Source organism: Hylobates moloch, unplaced genomic scaffold (assembly GCF_009828535.3).
Source record: "Hylobates moloch isolate HMO894 unplaced genomic scaffold, HMol_V3 SCAFFOLD_5, whole genome shotgun sequence".
NCBI classification, from domain to species: Eukaryota; Metazoa; Chordata; class Mammalia; order Primates; family Hylobatidae; genus Hylobates; species Hylobates moloch.
The window spans coordinates 62,206,986-62,229,254 of record NW_026652280.1 but is presented as its reverse complement, the minus strand read 5'-3'; the positions used below and the strand labels follow the sequence as shown (position 1 = coordinate 62,229,254).

Genomic DNA, 22,269 nt, shown 5'->3' with positions numbered 1-22,269 from the left:
ATGTGGTATAAATATACAATGAAATATTATTCAGCTTTAAAAAAGAAGGAAATTCTGCCATATGCAACAACATGGATGAGCCTGGAGGACTATATGCTAAGTTGAATAAGCCAGTCACTGGAGAACAAATGCTGCATGATTCTGCTTATGTGACGTATCTTAAATAGTCAAAACTCAGGAAACAGAGAGTGGAATGGTGGGTGCCATGGTCTAGGGGGAGAGGGAAAGGGGAATTGCTGTTCAGTGGATCTAAAGTTATGCAAGGTGAATAAGTTCTCGAGATCTGCTGTACAACACTGCGCCACAATTAACAAAACTACATTGTGCACTTAAATATTTGTTAAGAGGGTAGATTTCATGTTAAGTGTTCTTACCACAGTAAAGAAAAAAAAAGAAGGAAATCACACTCGGATAGCTTCCACTTAAGTAGATTCAGACACAATCTTCTGTGAGTGTTAGAGAGAAGAGAGCCCAAATAGACTGGGGTCAGAAGATGGGGACTGGCCACAGCAGGTGTCCGTGGGGAAGAAACTTTGTAGTTTGAGCACAAGTTTTCTCAAATGAAGTTGTCTGCTCTGCCTCACAGGGTCCTGCGAGGATCTAATTGGATGCCTGTTTGTGAGTTTTGAAATACTAAGTGATGATAATTTAAGTAAACACATATTCACAAAGGCCTCCCAAAAGTTCCTCCTGACTTTATGTGATTCACTAAACCAGGCCTGTCCTCTCTATTGTGGGTCTTCTTAAATATCTATTGTGGAGTGAGAGGTTTGAAGAATTGTAAGTGGGGGAGTTTATAAAGAGTGCTTACTTCTTAAATAGGAGGAATTCCATTCAGCTGCATTTTCTGTTTTGTTTTGTACTTCCACTGAGGGACAGATTAACAGAGTAGCTGGGGAAGGAAAGGAAAGGGAGGAGTCTATAGGCCTCACCATCAGGTGCCTATACGGTGTCTGGGGAGGCTGGATTTACTTATGTAAAAAGAACTGCCCAGCAATAGAAGGCTTATTATCTGATTAAGTATTACACAAATAGATGGTATGAGTCATGGTTAAACGGCTTGCCTGGGTGACACAGCAGAGAAAATTATTCTGTAAGATGCACTTGAATGTGCCCTAAGGGAGATGGGTGGCAAAAACTGTTAACCACATCTGGGTTGAACAATCTGTAAAAAAAAATAAAGCATGACCAGAATGTGAAAGAGATCAACTCAACATCCACAGAGCTTTAAAACCCCCATTCTAACTTTCAGAGAAAATCTGCTGATGTTAGCTATGGGTGCTACTGTGCTAGTGAGATTGCCCCAATCTAACACTCAAAAAGACCCTTAGCTATCACCTTTCCAGGACCAGAAAACAGACCTTATGAACTCAGTGATGGGACTGAAATAGTCATTCTTTACTGCAATGGTTTCCTCTGGGGATGAAAAGGAATGGGATAGGAGTGGAGAACATATATTTTATCTGTAGGGCTTCATTTCATAGGAAAGAGAGAAAAGGGAAAAAGAAAACAAATTCAGCAGGATGCAGTGGCTCATACCTGTAATCCCAGCACTTTGGGAGGCTGAGGCGAGAGGATTGCTTCAGCCCAGGAGTTCAAGACCGGCCTGGGCCACATAGTGAGACCCAACCAAGGTTGGTTTAACTCACAGATGCAAAACCTCATGGATACAGAGGGCCAACTTTTTTTTTTTCCACCCTGAAGGTTGGTATTGAACATTTTAGAGTAGTTTCAAAGCAACATCGAGATGCTTCTTTCTTCTTCATTTCATTTCTTTACCAACTTTCAGCCTTTTTATTTCCACTTTTTACTTCTAGTGGTGTTTACCATTTATTGTTTATTAATTTCAACTTCCTCAAGGCATGTGCAACAAATGTGAAATTTACTTTTGGAAGAAAGCATTTACCTCACACACACAGTGAGTGTCTAATGGAAACAAAACAAAACAAAACAAAAAAAACCTCCATTACAGCTTCTTTCTTAAAATTAAAGTGAGTTTTTAGTTCTCTGGTAAAGGAAGTGTGGAGGACAAGGAAATATGAGTTGTCATCTGTTTCTCCCAAGCTTCCCTGTTTCATGATCTCATTCTAGGCCCAAGCAGTCATCTCCCCACCCTGGGCCTAGGAAAGGTCATCTCCTGGACACAGGAAATGCAAGTATCCTGGAGCCAGTAGGGAATTTCCATGCAAAGAACGTAACGGCAAAAGCCCGGGAAACAGAAGGGCCACAACTCCACCCCAGATACTTTGCCAGGGCTCTTACCAGGCCATGCTGAATGAAGAAAGATGTCCCTTGTTTTACTTTTGAGAAGACATCTGAGTTAGCCCCAACTTGTGTGGTTGCATGTTGCCTGAATAATGGCTTAGAACAGTGCTGTCTCCTCTGTTGAGAATCACTGTCTTACTCAGTTACTTTTATTATGGCAGTCTATTATGTAGCTCAGGTATCAGACATAATTGAGAACCATCAGCTCAAAGCTTTTAGGTAAGTCAGAATAGCTGGAGTTTCTGCGATAGCTCCCAGGAGCTATGGAACCCAGCCATCAAAGTGGAGACCTAGGTACCCTGGTCATAACCTCCCAGGATTCATTCTGAGATTTGCCAATCTCACAGTCCTACCCTTCAGCAAGATAATTCAGAGAGGTTTCCATAAACCTCAGAGCTTACCTACAGCAACATGCTCACTTAGGAAGTGCCTGCTCCATATACCTTCTTGGAGCTGGAACAGGTCACCCAGAGAGCATACCTGTCCCAGGAGACCAAGATGTCCAGTCACCTTAGATCATCCAGACTTTGTGTTTTCCTTTTCTCTCCTAGCCAGGGCAAGTGTGGCTCTCACAGTGGGCACACCCATAGAAGAGGTAGAGGTTTCTGATCCTAGATAATAACAAATAATTATTAAGTGCTTACTGTAAATCCAACACAGTCCTAAGCAATTCAAATACACTAACACCTTTAACCTTCCCAACAACCCTCCAGATAGGTACCATTAGCCCCATTTTACATATGGGAAAGTAGAGATAGTGACTTGTCCAGGCAGTAGCTGGTTAGGACTCTGACCCACTCAGGCCTTGTGTCTCCATAAGCTGTCCTTTCTGGGGATGTTAAGAAAAGGAGAGCAGGTCTTGCACAATTGATTTATTAGTTAAAGAGGAAAAGGATAACCATCCCAAGAGATTTTAAAAGCAGAGCAGAAAAATAGTTAAAAACTTAGGCTTAAGAAATTGCTGCTAGATAGCTGTCAAGGGAGACCCCCTCGAGATCATGGAGGGAGGGGGCAAATATCCGCCTGTGAGCTGTTTGGTGTGGCTGGTAACATATTAGAGGAAATACAAATGCACAGAGTGACTTGTGGAAACACTGAAATAGTTGAGTAACACCTAGGTAGAATGTGCATCAGAAACCATTATCTAGCCTAGCAGTTTAAAACAAATAAAGGAGCAAATTGCTAGAAAACCCTGGGTCAGAATGGAGTTTCTTATTTTTCGGTTTCCGTCGCTCAGAATTTGTGGGGAATGAGGTTGAGAAAGGCTTCATTCCACTCGGGTACCTGGCTCTGTAAATTCAGAACAACGGGATTGCTTAAATCCTGTACTATATCTCCCCGTGAAGATTTCCAGAGGGGCAAGTGCTCTTCTGAGAAGTTCTCCTGCTCTAGTTTTTTATTCCTTCCTTCCCGACCATAAGAGCATGTTAAGAACACCCTGGTGGGTAGCAGGGCAGCTGCACCCAGTCCCGAAGGGTGCAGGCGAGCCCCAGGGACACTGCAGAGCTGGGCATTGCTCAGCGGAGAGCAGCTCCGCTCGGTCTGAGCACGCCTACCGGCAGCTGAAAGGTGCCTTAGACTGCTGGGGAGACAAGAAGTAGCCTGCTTGCAGAGACGGAGATTTTCAGCGCAGTGCCTGGGGAATTCACCCTATATTAACAAAAAGATTGGGCTGCAGAGTGTAAAAGCTGGGACGGCCCTGGCGTTTTCTAGGCAACAGGCTGAACATGTTCACTCCTTAGAAAATTTTTCAATCAGCCACAGCTCTTTCCTGACAGTACCAGTGGCTGAGCTCCGGAAAAATAAGAAAGGATATGGACGGGATATGGTGAGTGCCAAGAGATTCCCCCTCTAGTTTAGTATTGCTTTCCTTGTGTTTGGGCTTGTATTAGAAAAACAAGCCAGTCGACCATGACGGCTGACTCCATCAATCCAGAACTATACTGGTAAACACTTGAAATTCATCCTTGCGGTAAAGGAAGGTAAAAAAAAAAAAAAAAGCAACAACTGTTTGCCTCTTCTCTTGGTAACATCCAGTTCTTGGTAAATTCAGTGCTGGAAAACTCCATTGCTCCCAAGAAATATGCAGGAGGAGCATGTGTTTTTCCAAGTTGATTTTACTACTTTAACCCAGGAGCCTCTGTGACATACACCAACAGGGTAACAACAATGATTGGGCTGTCTGGGTGGGCATGAGTGTTCAGTGTGTGTGTGTGCCATTTTCCCTAATTATTACAGCATAACTTCCTCTTTGCTTTACCAGACTAAATCTCAACAATGAAGCGTGATGTGTAAATTTCTTGTATGTTTGCTCTTTTCAGTTCTAGGAAAAATCCGAACTGCAGTGGGCAGTGCCCAACTTCTCATGGCCCAGAAATTCTACCAGTTCAGAGAACTGTGTGAAGAAAACCTGGTAGGTAACACTCTCCTTCTACAATTTCCCTGCTAGTGCCATGAGAAGAACATGTCACCAAGACTGGCCCAACTAAAGTAAAACTGATTTTGAACCAAGTCAAGGTCCATTGGAGTCTCTCACTTGGAACAGAGAATTTTCTGATGAATCTTATTTCCTGGTTGTCTTAAAATTAAAATATTTATTTTTCACTTAAATAATCTTAGAAGAAAAAATTCAGTCAAGTTAAAATTATTTCCTGCTTTTTTTGTAACTGAAAATTTTCCACTTTCCTGGCTTTCACATGGCTTTTCTGATTTTATTGTTCTTATCAAAATATAAAGCAGCTTGATATTTCAAAAATAATATTGCCCAAAAAAAATCATTTTGGATAGTGATTTTCTTTCTAAAATAGCAATCAATGACTATTTCCTAATCTGAGTTCTCTGTTTTAATTCAAAAGCCAGAAGTCAAGGGCATCACAAAGTGTAGATTTGATCTTCTTGAAACAAATGAAGAATTCATCCTTCTTGGACATGCAAAAACAAAGCAAAACAGGCTGGGCGCAATGGCTCACACCTGTAATCCCAGCACTTTGGGAGGCCAAGACAGACGGATCACCTCAGGTCAGGAGTTCGAGACCAGCCATGCCAAGATGGCAAAACCCCATCTCTACTAAAGACACAAAAATTAGCTGGGCATGGTGGCGGGTGCCTGTAATCCCAGCTACTCGGGAGGCTGAGGCAGGAGAATCACCTGAACCCAGGAGGCGGAGGTTGCAGCGAGCTGAGGTTCATTGCACTCTAGTTTGGGCCACAGAGTGAGACTTCGTCTCAAAAAAAAAAAAACCTTCAAGAATAGCTTTTATTGCTCAATTGTTGGTCAAGCTGGATCTAAAACAAAGAAAATGAAAAGCAATTTGTTTACCTTTTGGCAAGTGAAGACAATTATTAGCAATCTAAATTACTTAAAATATGATCTTAGAGGTTTTTTGTTTTTCTTTTATCCCCAACAATTGACAGGCATGATTTTTGAGATTTTTTTTTTTTTTTTTTTTGAGATGGAGTCTCGTTCTGTTGTCCAGGCTAGAGTGCAATGGCATGATCTCAGCTCGGCTCACTGCAACTCTGCCTCCCAGGTTCAAGTGATTCTCCTGCCTCAGCCCCCCGAGTAGCTGGGACTACAGGTGCATGCCACCATGCCCAGCTAATTTTTTTTGTTGTTTGTTTGTTTGTTTTAGTAGAGACGGGGTTTCATCGTGTTAGCCAGGATAGTCTCAAATTCCTGACCTCGCGATCCTCCCACCTCGGCCTCCCAAAGTGCTGGTATTACAGGCGTGAGCCATTGCACTTGGCCGGTTTTGGAGTTTTAACCACTTCTTGTTAACAAGGAGAAATACAGACTGAAAGAAGTTTATGTAGACAGGGATCAACCAATTGAAAATATAAAGTATGGAAAAGTTGGTAGTCTCCATCTCTCTTTTCTCTTTAGGGCTAGTCCCACACCCTCCCACCCCCTGCCCAATACACATACATTTATAATTCGTTTTCCCCTCTCTCAGAAAAAATAAACTCACTCTTCTTCCAGTTTTTCAGAAATTTATTCTGGTTTATGAGATCATTTATATTAGTAAATGTATTAATAAGTGAATTCAAACCAAAAAGTATTCTATCAAGCTTTAGCTGTGGGCCAGGTACAGAACTCCTGCTAATTTGCAAACTTGCTAATGTGTCACAGATCTCAATCAACATGATTCTCTGTGCCTTAATTATAAGAAAGCTCATATAAAGCCATATTGCTCAAACATGTACATGAGGAATAGGTACATAAGGAAGTCAATGTGTACACAATACAGGGAAAACACAACACACCTTGTTAAAAGAAATATATGATGAGCAAGTATATTATGAAGAAGAGTGTAAGCAATGTACAAATTTTAAAGATGAAATTGCAGACAAAAGTTTTGAAAAATTTGCAGATTTCTTTTTTTTTTTTTTTGACATGGAGTTTCACTTTTTTTTTTTTTTTTGAGACGGAGTTTCACTCTTATTGCCCAGGCTGGAGTGCAATGGCGCGATCTCAGCTCACTGCAACCTCCGCCTCCTGGGTTCAAGAGATTCTCCTGCCTCACCCTCCCGAGTAGCTGGGATTACAGGCATGTGCCACCACACCCGGCCAATTTTGTATTTTTAGTAGAGACAGAGTTTCTCCATGTTGATCAGGCTGGTCTCGGACTCCTGACTTCAGGTGATCTGCCCGCCTTGGCCACCGAAAGTGTTGGGATTACAGGCATGAGCCACTGTGCCCGGCCGAGTTTCACTCGTTGCCCAGGCTGGAGTGCAGTGGCGTGATCTTGGCTCACTGCAACCTCCGCCTCCCGGTTCAAGCTATTCTCCTGCCTCAGCCTCCCGAGTAGCTGGGTTTACAGGCACCTGCCACCACACCCAGCTAATTTTTTGTATTTTTAGTAGAGACGGGGTTTCACCATGTTGTCTAGGCTGGTCTTGAACTCCTGACCTCAGGTGATCCACTTTCCTCGGCCTCCCAAAGTGTTGGGATTACAGGTGTGAGCCACCGCACCTGGCCCAAAAATTTGCAGATTTCTAGAAAACGTTAACCTCCTTAAAGCCAGCTTTTGACGTTTCCTAGTTCTTGATGGGCTCACATTCCTTGGCCACTAGAAGGGCATAGGTGGTAAAATATGCTTCTTATATTTTAGGTAGACTGAGGCACAATGGGGGAAGAGAGTCACAATGCTGGTCAAAACAGGCCCCTCCAGAAAAAAAGTCAAGAGCCTAACATGTGCCTGACACCATGCTGAAAGCGTTTAGATTTCTGGTCTGGTTACATGCTCAAAAAGAACACATGGAGTTGATAGTGACTTTTTTTTTTTTTTTTTTTTTGAGAAGGAGTCTCACTGTGTTGCCCAGGCTGGGAGTGCAGTGGCACAAACTCAGCTCATTGCAACCTCCGCCTCCCGGGTTCAAGCAATTCTTCTGCCTCAGCCTCCCAAATAGCTGGGACTATAGGCGCCCACCATGACACCCAGCTAATTTTTTATCTTTTTAGTAGAGACGGGGTTTCATCATATTGGCCAGGCTGGTCTCGAACTCCTGACCTTGTGATCCTCCCACCTTGGCCTCCCAAAGTGCTGGGATTGTAGGCATGAGCCACCTCACCTGGTCCGATAGTGACATTTTAATGACAGTTTACAGATTAGGAAAATGGGCACGGAAAAGCTAAGAAACTTGTCCACAGCCCCATGGTAAAACGCAGAGCCAAGATTCAAATCCCAGTCTATTCAACCACAATCCTTATAAATCCCACCCAGGATCTGAGTTCACTCCTCCTGCTCATGGAGCGGACTCAGCTCCATGCTCCTTTGCCCCAGGAGGCACAGTGGCCTGGTGGTGGCACTGCTTAGGTCCACGGCTGCATGAAAGTGTCACCATGATTCGTCAGAACCAGACCCAGCCTCCTTTCTTGAGTTCCTATTCCGAGGAGAAAAATCATAGCTCTATTTTGAAAACACTTACTCATTATCCCAAACTAGACTCTCAGGCTTAGAATGAGTAGACCAAAGTTGGCCTCTTCCAACATAACTAAACCAAGGACCCCAGCCTCCCTTGGCTCTCCCCACTCTCCCCTCCAGCACCCACCTCTGGTCTCCAAGGCAGCCTGTCTTGGATTAAGGAGTGAGCTGCCACTGTTGTGCATGGTATGTCACATGACTCACTGATTTGGAGAATGGCTGAGCCTAAATGCTTTCTCTCTGTTTCTCTATCTATCTTCTTAATGATGTGGGAGCAAGGAGATTCTTTATGAGAAGGGAATGAGTTGCCCATTATACAGAGTTAAATACATTTCAGAAAACGTCGGCAGGGCAGAGTGGCTTGTACCTGTAATCCCAGCACTTGGGAGCTCGAGGCAGGAGGGTCTTCTGGCCAGGAGTTCAAGACCAGCCTGAGCAACAACGTGAGACCCCATCTCTACAAAAAAACACAAAAATTAGCCAGGCATGGTGGTGCACACTTGTAATCCCAGTTACTCAGGAGGCTGAGGCGGGAGAGTCGCTTGAACCTGGGTGGCAGAGGTTGCAGTGAGCTGAGATTGTGCCATTGCACTTCAGCGTGGGCTACCAGAGTGACGCTCTGTCTCAAAAATAAGTAAATAAATAGATATATTTATAAATTTATAGTTCCCAAAGTGCCTAATAATTCTAAAGTTCATTAAAAAAATAAGTTTTAAAGTTTGTAAGTGTTCGATTCAGTATTAAAATCTATTCTAACAATGCCTGAATTAATGAAAGGGTTTCTCTGTAGTATTCTGATTTAGTAAATTAAAAAAAATTTACAAACTTTAAAATGTATTTCTTCTAATGAACTTTAGAACTTGTGGGCACTTTGGGAACTATAAATTTATAAATATATCTATCTATCTATTTATTTATTTATTTTTGAGACAGAGTGTGACTCTTGTCACCCAGGCTGGAGTGCAATGGCACAACCTTGGCTCACTGCAACCTCCGCCTCCCAGGTTTAAGCGATTCTCTTGCCTCAGCCTCCTGAGCAGCTGGAATTACAGGTGTGCGCCATCGTGCCTGGATTTTTTTTGTATTTTTAGTAGAGATGGGGTTTTGCTATGTTGGCCAGGCTGGTCTCGAACTCCTGACCTCAGGTGATCCACCCGCTTCGGACTCCCAAAGTGCTGGGATTACAGGGGTAAGCCACCAGGCCCAGCCTTCATTTATTTTTATTTTGAGGTAGGCCAATAATACTGGTGCACCCAAGGCCTTAAAACGTCTTTCCAATCCATTATTTTGATGGTCATCAACCTTGTACTTTCCAAAATTCTGATATCATTTTTATTAGGGGTTAGTTTTAAAAGCATACGTTGGCCTCATGTTATTATATGACATGGAGTTTCACAGTCTGTCCAGTCACCAAAACAGATACCAGCTAGGATCTCTTGACATGTGGAGGCTGCCACCCATCTAACCATGAATGCCTTTAGCTACTGCTGCAGGTAGTGATTAACAAAGAGTATGACATTTTCAGTCTTCTAGCTGTATTTTTTCTGTCTTAGGGCATATAAATTCAGGTTTATACGTTCTGTTATCAGAGATATGTGGATGGGGCAAAGAAAGTCAATCCTGAAACAATAAAGAATGTTTACTACTACTTAGCAAATGGGTCATTATAGACATATAGATATCTGTATGTAGAGATAATGTGTTCTCACATTTGCTATATTATTTTACGGTCAGTTTAAAATGAATGAATTTCCAAATGATTTTGTCAAAGCAGTCATATGATAAAATTACTTCCTATGATAAAATTACTTCCTATATTAGTAAACATCTTAATTATTAAACACATAGTGCTTTGAAAATCAATATTTTATTACTAATCATTTGTTTACCCTAGTGTTTTACTTAACATGAATATTTAAACTAATCTTATTTTAGATTCCATATCTGTTCTCTGAATAAATTGTATGCCATGTAGTCGAATACAAACTCTAATAATAATACACTGTATTTTTTTTTTTTTTCAGAAATGGCATTTTCATTTAAATATGGTGTTTTAAAATGCGTCCTGTAGTAGATCACACATTCTGGAATTTTTCATATGTTTAGACCTTTCCCCCATACCATATTGAATTGATAGATGTGGTATCACAACAGAAGAGTTTTACAACCTTGACATTTGAGAATCACTGACTCAAACGGATGAGTGTATAAAATTAACATTTGTAACCTCACTTTTACCTCGTCTGAAAACCAAAAGGAACTCGTCCTCCTTATGTTGTTTGAAATATTTGAAAATGCCTTTTTGGCCCTGTGCTTGTCAAGAATTGCCTCTAAAGCATGAATGTTTTTCTTTCTCTTGTGCAGAATCCTAATGCTCATCCAAGACCCACCTCCCAGGATTTGGCGGGGTTTTGGGACATGCTGCAGTTGTCCATAGAAAATATTAGTATGAAATTTGATGAACTTCATCAGTTAAAGGCCAATAATTGGAAACAGATGGATCCTCTTGACAAGAAGGTAGAACAATGTAGATTTTGTATGGTTCATTTAAAAACCTGCACAAACACTGGACAGTCTAAATAGGCTTCTGCATTCAGTCCTGCTGTTTACAATGTGAAATGGAGCTGATATCATATTAATTTCATTGTAATGACAATGTTTACATAGTAATCATTTGGGATATTATCTGTAATATGTTTCAGGCATATTTTTAAAGAAAAACCTGTCTTTGTGAATTGGAAAATGGGAATGTGGCTTTTTTTGTTAATTAAACTTTAAGTTAAACCATTTTAGTCACTGGAAGGAACTGCCTCCATTTTGCTTTTTAAACTAAAATAAATGACATCTTCAGTGCATGAATCCATAAAACAAGAGTTCAACTTCCTTACAGCCCTAGGATGTGTTTTCAAGAAAAATAGGATGCCCTGAAAAATAATTGACTTTGATAATCATTTCATAAATATAGTAATAAAGAAATTACTGTTGTTCAAGTCTAAAATTATATACCATAAAGTTTCACAGTAATTACATAAATGTTGGGGTTTTTTTTTTTTTTTTCAAAAGAGTTTTGCTTTTGGTTTATTTGCCTTGGGGTATATTGCTCACTGGGGTCCTCATGCAACAGTTTAGAAATAAAGACTTAAATTCTTTTACTTTAATTAATCAACTGTAATTTTCACATTTGATTATGGTGTTCCACGAGGCTCACACAGGTATCCAATGTCCAGCTCCCCAGGCTGGCAGGTCAAACGTGACTTTTTTAACCCTTTGCTTTCCTATGGCCTCAGGTCAAATAATTCCAAGAGAATCAACCTCTGAAAATTGGAATGGCTGTTCCCTTGAAATGCTGGTGGCCCTATTCTTTTCAGGTCCCCTCACCTGCCAGAAAGCTAACAGCAATCTAATCCATTCTGCTACCGCATATCATGTTTTCAGGGTTCTTGGGGTCAATGGGCTCCCAGGAAAATTCCAGTCCCAAGGGACCATCTGTACGTGACAGGAGGGTGATGCTCTCATCACTGTCCCCCATTTCCAATTCTGTCACCATCAAAATGGGGGTTGTAGTGTTAAGTTGGAAAGTACTGTTGATGTACACGTGGCCTCTCACTTGGGAAGCCAAACATTTGAACCCAATCTAGTTTTCTTTAATCTGTGTTTAAAACTGTCTGCTAGATAAGCTTTAAATCAGTCTTATTTTAAGAAAACACTACAAATGCACACACACTGGTAATTTAGTTTCCAGAGCTGATCCATCTAATTTCTCATTCATTATTATTATTATTATTATTATTTAAATAATCATTGTTGGCCGGGCACAGTGGCTCATGTCTGTAATCCCAGCACTTTGGGAGGCCCAGGCAGGTGGATCACTTGAGTCCAGGAGTTCAAGACCAGCCTGGGCAACAACATGGTGAAATGCCGTCTCTACAAAAAGTACAAAAATTAGCTGGGCATGGTGGTACACACTTGTAGTGCCAGCTACTTGGGAGGCTGAGGTGGGAAGATTGCTTGAACTCGGAGAGTTTGAGTCTGCAGTGAGCCGTGGTTGTGCCACTGCACTCCAGCCTGGGTGACAGAGCGAGACCTTGTCTCAATAATAATAATAATAATAATAATAATAATAATTGTTTAAAAAATCAAAATGTATAAGGAAAGGAAAATGACTAAAAAATATCCAGTTTTCATATTTCTAAAAATATCCACTGAGTTATTCCACAATGAAGATTTAAAATGTCTAAAAGAAGTGATGCTAAGAATTGGTATATGTAACCTATTGATATTTACATAGTAAATCATTAGTTAGCTTGATTTTTAAGTTTTTTAGTGGACTTTGCCTATGATCAGAGCTTTTCATCACCCCATGAACCGAGGAGAAAAATGAACCAACACAATCAGAGTTGGTAGAATATAGTTTGCACTCCAGGCCCTCCTTTTTTCTCTTTTAAGCCACACAGACTCTACCTTAGACAGCCAGTGGGGCAGCTCCAGGGTGAGAAGTTGAACTAGGCACTTGCTCTGGCAAGCAGGGAGGAATTGCTGTGCTGAGCATTGGTGTTAAGACACAAAGAGTACTCTTTGGAGAATCACCGAAACTATATTTTAAGATAATGTTCACGCTTCGTTTTATGAGAATGGAGGGTATTTTATTTAAAATGAAAACATCAGTTTTATGTGCACCCTTTCACGGTCTACAACTTCAACCTTCTTTCCCTAAAAATCCTTTGTGGTCTAGATGCCATTCTTTCTTGCTGCTTTTTTTTTTTAATGCCAAAGAGATGACTGTCTTTTGTTTTTGCAGTGGCATTGAAAATATCCGCCTGTTTCATAGTTTGCTGCTGATAAGAGGAATGACCTCTTTCATCCTGTGTCAACTTTTCATGGCACAGTTTCTGCCCCTGTGATTGGAATTGCCTCCTGGGCCACCACAGTTATCCCGAGGCCCCTAGTCAGAGTCACCTTGGAACTGACTCAACTCTCGAGTGTAGGAAATATCAATGGCCTCCCTCTCCCGTGACCCTGTATATTGTATATTGCTTGTGTGTTCGTGTGTGGTGTGCAAAAGGGTCTAACCTGGTGTAGCACCAACAAAGCTAAAGAACACAATCTGCTATCTTTTCTTCCTCCTTTGTTTATTTAGGTTTGGTGGGAAGGGAACGGTGGGCGGGCGGGGGACAGGGCGGAGATGTTTTTAAGCTCTGAACCAAGCTTGCACCCGGTGACTTGCATCCTTAGAGGGGGGATGCAGGGGTTCTAAAATGCTGCTGCAGCCGCTGCTTCCTGGCCCATCTCTGGCACCGGGAGGAGTTTGGAGTCTCCAGAGAGAACCACACTCAATGTGCTGGGAGCCGCAGGCTTTCCGCAGGGGGCCTTTAAAATACCCACTTCCTTCCCTTGGAGAGACCCAGTTCTGCAGCCCAGCCTTACCCTGGGCCTTAAGCTTACCGGGATTTTTTTTTTCCTGCATCTTTTGAATACCCAAGCCAGAATAATGAAGAAAAAAGTAGATATGCAGTGTGCAGATCAGAACTAATCACCCCTAGGTAAAAAATGTGTGTTCTAACTACTGACCTATCCCAGTTTTTCCCAAGCTTGTCCTGAGAAGCTGTGTAATGTCCTGAACCTTCTGCTTTGATCAGGAGAGAAGGGCCCCTCCTCCAGTGCCAAAGAAGCCGGCGAAGGGCCCCGCGCCGCTGATCCGGGAGCGCTCGCTGGAGAGCTCGCAGCGCCAGGAGGCCCGCAAGCGCCTGATGGCCGCCAAGCGCGCCGCGTCCGTCCGCCAGAACTCGGCCACCGAGAGCGCCGAGAGCATCGAGATCTACATCCCCGAGGCGCAGACCCGGCTCTGAGCGCCCTTCAGCCCGGCCGCCGCCGCCAAGTATCTGTCCCCTCCTCCCCTTGCCACCCCTCTGCCGACTCCCTCTTCCCCTCCGAGCCCGTCTGTTTCCGAGCTCAGTGACTTCCACTGTCGTGGTGTAGTTGTCCATCTCGCAGGAGCCGCTCCCCAGTCCCCCTTTAGCCCCCCACTTCCCGTACCCGTTTGCCCATCTTCTTCTTCACCGAGCTTCGCCCCCTGTCCTGATGCCGTCACCCTGCCTCATACTGAGATCCAACCCTTTATTTTCTGGGCAAAGCCAAACCCACCTGTGTAGAAGTGATGCCTTTAGGTCACCCGCCATCCTCAGTTCTCTCGAGCTAGTCTGTTCAGCAATATAAAACCATAGGGTATTTCAGAAATCCAGTATCACAGGGTGATCCTTTGGGACTTACCGTCTTCCACATGAAAGAAACTAGGCCTCCGATTCCCTTTATTTCCCTAAATGGTTATTCTTTTTAAAAAGCAGATGGAGCACTTTATTCCCAACCTCAGAAATCACACCATCTCACTGGAATCCATGAGGGACACAGAGAGAGGGGACCAAGCCTGGCCTGGGGGTGGGGGACCTGGATGTGTAGCAAGGATGGGAGAAGCGAAATCTGCAGGTGCTGGGGGCACCTGCACACTCACAGCTGCACAAACTGCCTCACTGTTACTTCATCAATCACAGCTTCAAATGTCTCAATCAGCAGAAGATTGTAAATTCGATCTTTCAGGGAAATTAATCTATTCTGAAAGGCAATAACATGAAGCAAGGCAAAGGAGGCACTGATGGTTTAGGATACTACGTAAGGGATTTTTTTGTTCTATTATTAAGAAAATCTAGACCTGAAATGTTTTCTCAACTCTTATTGTACTGTGTATATTTATATTGTTGTCGTGGCGGCTGTTTTTAAAGGGAAAGTGTCGGTTCTATTAATTTGTTAAGTGTCCATCCAGGTGGGCCTACCTGATTCCACATATATAAGTACATATCTGCTTATAAAGCGCTGTAAATGGCAGCAAGGCTGTTTTCGGAGAAGAGTTTGGGTTTTCCTACCATCCCTTTGAATGCTACACATCCGTCTGTTTTAACCCAAGTAGTTCATATTTCAGATATATTTTCTCCTTTCGTCTCCTCTCACTACTAGAGTCCAGTAATACCTAGCATAGGATTCTGTCCTATGTCAAATGGCTAAAATAAATTTTTGCCCCTATAGACATGCTGCCTCATTTAAAAGAGCTGCCGCTGTCATCTTGAGGTTCCAGGTAGTGAGAGAAGAAACTTGACCTGCCAGGGTCAACAGCCATGAAGAGGTGGGGGGAGTCATGATTCATAAACACTGAAAGAAATCAAGGCTTTTGGCAGTGTTGATTTAGATTTTTAGTCTTGATTGATAGGCAGTATGCATCGGTGTCTAGCTGAAGTTGTCTTTAAATGCCCTTACTCGTCGCAGTTTAAACACTCAGGATGTGGCAATCTTAAGTATCAATGGCATTTTATGTCCAGCTCACATCCTAAAGCATTAGAAATTAAAAACGAAAGACTTTTAAAAACATACATCAAACATGCTTGCACCAGAGAAGCTTTTTAAAATAATACACTCTCATAGCCAGGTGCTAATTTAATTTTACTTATGAAATTAAGAGAGGTGATGGGTTCTAGCAACAAATATTTTCACGGACATATTCTAAAACCACTAGAGAATTCGCTACCTCTCAGAGCCATCGATGCTTTGAGCTACCTTTATAAACAGGGCACAAATGTTTACTGCTGTGGTTTACAAGAAAAGGGCTACTCACTTATTTTGAAACCAACGAACCAACTTTTAACTAGGGTGAACAAAGCACTTTGAGTGCTTTGTGAAATTGGAGCATACAGAGATTTTGAGTTTCAAGTATTTGCTAGTTTTAAAAAGAATATACCTTTTCTTTACCTTGTAGCAGCAATTAAAAGTCACACAAAGCTTGCATCGAGTAGGGCCGACTGCCACTTGGGTAGCCTATGGTCACATTCAATACTGAGAATGACTTGGAACTCACAGATTAATATGAAAGAAGCAGCCTTCATCCCAAGACCCATGCTCACAATTACAGCTCCGTGCCCTGAGGTGGAGTTAAGATTTGGATTAAGAAATAGATTTCTAATACGATTCAAGATCATCCTACAATATTTTCTTTGGAAACTAATTTAGCCCATGATATTTTAAAGAGAGACAAGAGAAGGCCTATTTATCTTGTCTAAGTGAACGGTATTTGTATATTCATAAGCTATTTTTGGTAAGAATTTTAAATCTTTTAGCTCAAGGCCTACAGGGCATCATGATCTTTGCCTTCCTTGAAAATACAATTTAAATTGTACAAACACTTTATAAAAAGCTAATTATTGATGTTAGAACATGACCCCACACAATGCTGCTTGACCCCTGAAACTGACATTCATGAGCATAACCTTTGTTACATTGTTCTTTTTGATGTAATTTGTAGAAATGTTTTTTAGTTCGTAATGGAAAATGTGTGTACCCTGAAAAATTACTTATTTTGTTTAACTTTGGTATAAAGGTGTTGGGCATTTTCTTGGGGAGGGGGGGATTACAAAAGAAGTTTGTCTCCCACATCAAAAAACGTTCAAAGAAATTAAGTATTTATTATATTTTTTGCAGATGTTTCCATACAATTCACATAACCTTTTTGTAAAGAGAGATGAAGAAATGGATTAAAGATTTTTAATATTTGAAATGGTAAATAGAACTAATTTATTGTAATATATTTCTGTTATTTATAGATGTTTCCTTAATGTTTTACTGTGCATTACCACTTTCATTTAAGCCTTATCCTTGTGAATTTACCATTTCTTTTTTAAAACATGTCTAGATGCATATTTTAAATAACTGGAATGTAAATCACTAGCATATCTGAATTCCCAAATGTAATTTTTAAAAATTATTTTGGTTTGGAAAAAAAAGATTCATTTGAAAGCCTTCAGATGGAGGGGTGGGGAACATTTTTATGGCTTTATGAATTGGAATTTCATAGGCTTATTTACCTAGATTGTGTGTGAACAAAAAAATATTGTAAATAGATGAATGTTTCCCATAATGTAAAAAGAAGAAATTAATAAAATAATTAATGCACTGCTTTCAGGTCTGTGTGTTTTTACTAGAGTCCCACTTCTTCCAAAATATAACTCACTGTCTTTTGACGGGAATACTTCTGCAATGAAGAAACGTATCATTCTAACTTTCACTGTACAGCACATGTGCTAGTCATTGTTGACGTAGGGAGAACTTACATCCTGTTTAAAGGGGTGTCAATACCGAAGAACTAAAAAGTCCTTTTACTCTGATAATCCCACTCGTGAAGTTTCAGTTCAGAAGCTGAGAATAACTGTCTATTTTATGAAGGAGTGATGAGCCTTTCAAATGTGCAAATTCATGTCAGTTTTACCTACTTTGATTTCTTTGCATACATTTCATCCACTTTGTTTCCTGCACAACTCTCAAGTGTAGGAAAATCAGAAAAATGCTTTGTGGCTTTCATTCCATCCTTGCAATAATGAAAAAGTGTGCCTCACTGAGGTTTAGTGACTTGCCCAATGTGCCACAATTATTAAAAGACAGATTTGAGTCCAGAACCCAAGGCTTTATTGAGCTCCTTTAGTGCCATCTCTGTCATTCTTGCCACATTTAAAATTGGTAATTGTTTGCAATTGTCAATTTTATCTGGTTTTCATTTAGGTCATATTTGTAAACATTATATAAAAAATACAAATTTGGCCAGGTGCAGTGGCTCAAGCCTGTAATCCCAACACTTTGGGAGGCCAAGGTGGGTGAATCACCTGAGGTCAAAAATTTGAGACCAGCCTGGCCAACATGGTGAAACCCCGTCTCCACTAAAAATACAAAAATTAGCCAGGCATGGTGGCACATGCCTGTAATCCCAGCTACTTGGGAGGCTGAGTGAGGCAAGAGAAACGCTTGAACCCAAGAGGTGGAGGCTGCAGTGAGCTGAGATCGCACCACTGTACTCCAGCCTGGGTGACAGAATGAGACTCTGTCTCAAAAAAATATATATATATACAAATTGACCCCCAAAAAGGGTAAATTAGAATTTTTATGATGTGCACTTGCACTTATTTGATGCCTGAAAATGCTGCAACTCTAAAACTTGTTTCCACAGTGCTTCCTCCTAATCCCCACCAACTTTTCACCTACATGCAACAACCTTGGAAATTAGTAAGCACATGAGCCACTTTTTCTGATTTTTGTACATAAGCAAGACCTATGCCAGTCACCAGAATAACACACTGTACTTTTGAAACTGCTTTGAAAGAGGAATGATCAGGTGACTGAATCTCTGTGAGGTTACAAAGGCCTCATTACTTTGGTTCATGCACTGACTATTCATGTAGTCTGAACCGTGATTACGCTTTTTGCCTTTTCACAAATTAGTTCATCTGTTTCATCAGGGCTCTTTAAACATTTTAGCTAATCCTAAAACAAAATGAGTTAGCTTTTGCATCTAGAAATTTGAATTTCAGTGAAGCCATTTCCCATATCACAGAGTCAACCCTCCAAAAAAAAAATGTAATTTAGGTTTTATACAGAAATTGAACAAAATTGTTTGTTCTGAACATGACTTTTCTTTTTATATCTTTGAAATCCACCCCCTGAGAATATAAACTGATTTTGATTTAAATAAATGACATCTTAAAAATCATAGCGTCTGAATGTGTTCATTCTCGAATGCCATTGACACTAAAGGGTGCTGAAATTGACCTCGGGTTTGCTCAATAGGTTGTTTGACTTGCAGCTGCTAAGCCAAGATCGAATCAACTCATTTTGCAAACAAACTAGTGGCCCTGTCTGAAAACCCTCTCTCAGCTCTAATTCAATTACCAGCACAAGTTTACTTACAGTGACTGTAAGTCACTCATCCTCTCCCATAAAGCATAGAGAGGGGAAATAGCGTGCTACCCCCTAGTCCTATGCCCTCCTCTGCGTTTGCTACTGGTCCAGGAAGGCGTCATCAGAAAATCACAGGAATGTGAAGCCCCAGTGTGATTCCTGATTCCTGTGTCTCGACTTAGACAGCCAAGGGATTATTCCAATAGGTCTTCTTTGTAAATGAGCACAGGCCTCAACTTAGAGAAAATGGCTGAGAGCAAGCAAACATTTTCATAAATGCCAGCTCAAGCTCTGCCATGCAGCTGATTGAACTGTTGCTATTCATGGGCAAAATATTTTCACTAGTGCTGATTACGATTGCCACGTTCCCTCTTCACACTTCTTGTCTGTCTTCTTGAAGAAGGAGGTGCTAATTTCATCTGGAAACTTGATAGATAAATTAGTGTTATTAGCAAGCTTCTTTTGAGATCTCAGTGAAGAGGTTCTTCAGTTGAAAAACTCTTCCTTTCACTTTGGAAAAGGGGAAGTAGGAGCAAATAGAGCCTGCGTTTTCTCTTCTGTTACAGAGGGGGAAAATGCCTTCTTCCTGTTGACTCTACAAGGAGATTATAGGCAACAATTTCAGATTTCTGTGGTCTTAAATCCAGATGCTTTTACTGCTTCTGAGGACCAGTGCTCTACAAATAAAAACCATTCCAGCATAGCTACCCTTCAGAGATTTGCATATATAGTTTTCAGCTGATGAACACTTCCTTCTTTCTCTGAGCAGTTTCAATTATGAAAAGTAAGCAGAAACATTTAAGGAGCTGGAAGATACAATAGGTGTCCCCATAAGGTATTGTTGAAGAAACATCTCCCCAGGTTTCAATAAAAATATTCTACCAAGTGTGTTTGTGTGTGTGTGTGTGTGTGTGTGTCTTAGGGAATAAACACTTGCTATATGAAAATGTGTACTGCTATATGTGACATTTTTAAAAAATACCAGATTTGTCACATTTTTTCCTTTCTAGAATAAAATCTAATGTGCTTTATAACCTCAGCCAATATGATGTTTGTCTGTAATTCCCAAGTGAGAGAAGAAGCAAATTTCAAAGACAGAACTTGAGCTAAAGTGAAAAGGGGATAGTTTAAATAAGTTACCCTTAGATTCCTTTCCTGTTTGGTTTAATTTAACATATTTCTTGAGAAGCCCCTCCTCCTCAACATGCTCCTGGAAAAAAGTCCTGCTTCCCTTACTGAGGAGGGGTTGAACTTTTCTCTGCAGCCTGGCCACTGGCCGGAGCAATACCTGGGAGGTCTTGGTGAACCTGGCACTTCCAACATTGAGTTTGGCAAACATGAAAGCAACTCAAGGGCTCCTGAACTTTTCCTTAACATTAGTCAAGCAAGGAAATGAGTCTGGAATGACTGAAGAGGGATCCTTTCCAAGGAGCTGGTGCCTGTGTGTCTAGTTTTGAGTTAATGCACCAGGGATACCTTGACCAGCAGATTGTTCAAAATGAAATCCAGGGAATCTTGCAGAGAGAGTGAAAATTGATCAATAGTTTGGAACATTGGAACAGTGGAGAGGGGTTGGCACAGGAAAATGGGGATTTCCAAACTGAATTCAAGTGAGGGTTAAGCACTTCGTCAATAATGGTGACGTGGGGAATGATTATTTAGATAATTCTGGGTAATTCTGCAGACAAAGAAAGAAAGGAAAGTTTACCAAGGAGACCTAAAGTCTACCGAGGAGGACCTAAGATGTTTTGGCATCTGCCTATTCGAGGATCCATCAGTGACTAAACTCATCATGCTCTCAAGGGCACTTCATTTGAAGATAGAATGAGGAGGCCAATGACCAACTATTCTTCTAGCAAAGACAACACATTAGAATTGAGTTAAATATTCAACTGAGAGAATTTGGGTTAGACATTAAAGAAATGCTTACCTAAAAGAAAATACCGGGTCTCAACAGCCATGAGAAACCCAATACACCTCCCGAGATAAGCCCTTCTGACAGAACCATGTCACTGGGACGAGCCTCATTAAGAGGGCAGGTCTTCCATGCCTATTAAGTATTTGTCTGTTGGATGGTAGATGCATAAAAGACAGGGCTCCCTACTCCATGATCCCTGTTGGCTTCAGCCCGAAGTAGTGATTCCCCAGTAACTCCAGAGTCACAAAGGCAGGGGGGGAAGTCCTCACATACTCCACCAGACACACCCAGGTGTCATTTTGATTATCACATTCTGGCTTGGGGTCAGATAGGAAAGCATTTCCATGAGCTTATAAGATGGTTACAAATATTTCCAGCATTTCTCTTGAAAGCTTGACTCACTCTCTCACCAGCCTTAAAATTTTGCCTAGCAGGTTCAGGGCCATTCTATAAGTGGGTAAGAGCCTAGATTAGCCACACTACCTGGTTTGATCCCAGCTCTACCCTTTACTAGCTGTGTATTTTTGGCAAGTTAGTTCATCTCTCTGAGCCTCATTTCCCCCATTTGTACAATTAGGATGAAAATAGTACCCATTTCCTAGGGTTTTTATAAGAATTAAATGAATTAATTTATGTGAAACTGTTAAAACAATCCCAGGTACATGGTCAACACTAAATAAATGTTAAATGTCATTATTATTATTATTATTACTACACATTTGTGCCCTGGCTGGACTGTTTCATGTGTATTCTGTGGCTCAATCCTTAAGATAACCCTGTGCTATGAGGTGGTCACTACAAGTGAGTTACAGAGCTCTTAGGGAAGCTCCCAAGGTTCCTGGCAAGTGACAGAGCTAGTATTTGAATTCAGTCTGACACCAGATCTTTTGTTCATACATGTGTGATACATTCAAGACAAAGCCATTTATTTGTTGTGTTCTTTTTGCTGATAAAAAGTACACATGAAATTTTTAAAGACAACAAAAGGATAGACAATGACAGGAGGGCCACTTTACACTCTAGTTGTTTGCTGTGATACTGAACATCTTTGAACAGCTTATTGTATTACATCCTGTATATTTATTGTATGTATATCCTTCCACATTTATCTATGAATATGCAAATGTGTATATAATTTTTTCCCACAAAATGGTAGCATGCTGTACACATTCCCTTTACTGTTTGCCTTTTTTATTTTGTAATGTATTCTTCCATTGCAGAAAACTGTGATCTACCTTTTCTCTTTGATGGCTTCATACGTTTCCATGTTATGAATGAGCCATAATACATTATCTAGTCCATCTATTGATAGACATTTAGGCTGTTTCTGTTGCTTGCTATGATAAAAAAAAAATCTGCAGTGAAAATCATTTTACAGTATATCTTCAGTACATGTGGAAA

General features: G+C 41.0%; 1 protein-coding gene across 23 annotated transcripts in view; it reads left to right on the top strand.

Annotated features, from left to right (window-relative positions):
• The window catches only part of DLGAP1 (DLG associated protein 1), a 993,959-nt gene extending 975,203 nt beyond the window's left edge, over positions 1 to 18,756 (top strand). For 9 of the 23 annotated variants that reach the window (XM_058438592.1, XM_032152726.2, XM_058438590.1 and 6 more), the window contains 3 exons: positions 4,587 to 4,678; positions 10,554 to 10,706; positions 13,826 to 18,755. In XM_058438592.1, the coding sequence (XP_058294575.1) occupies positions 4,587 to 4,678; positions 10,554 to 10,706; positions 13,826 to 14,035 (455 nt within the window). In that variant the 3' untranslated portion in view covers positions 14,036 to 18,755. The other 14 variants (XM_058438584.1, XM_032152723.2, XM_032152722.2 and 11 more) reach the window with 3 other exon arrangements.
• The last annotated feature ends 3,513 nt before the right edge of the window (positions 18,757 to 22,269 follow it).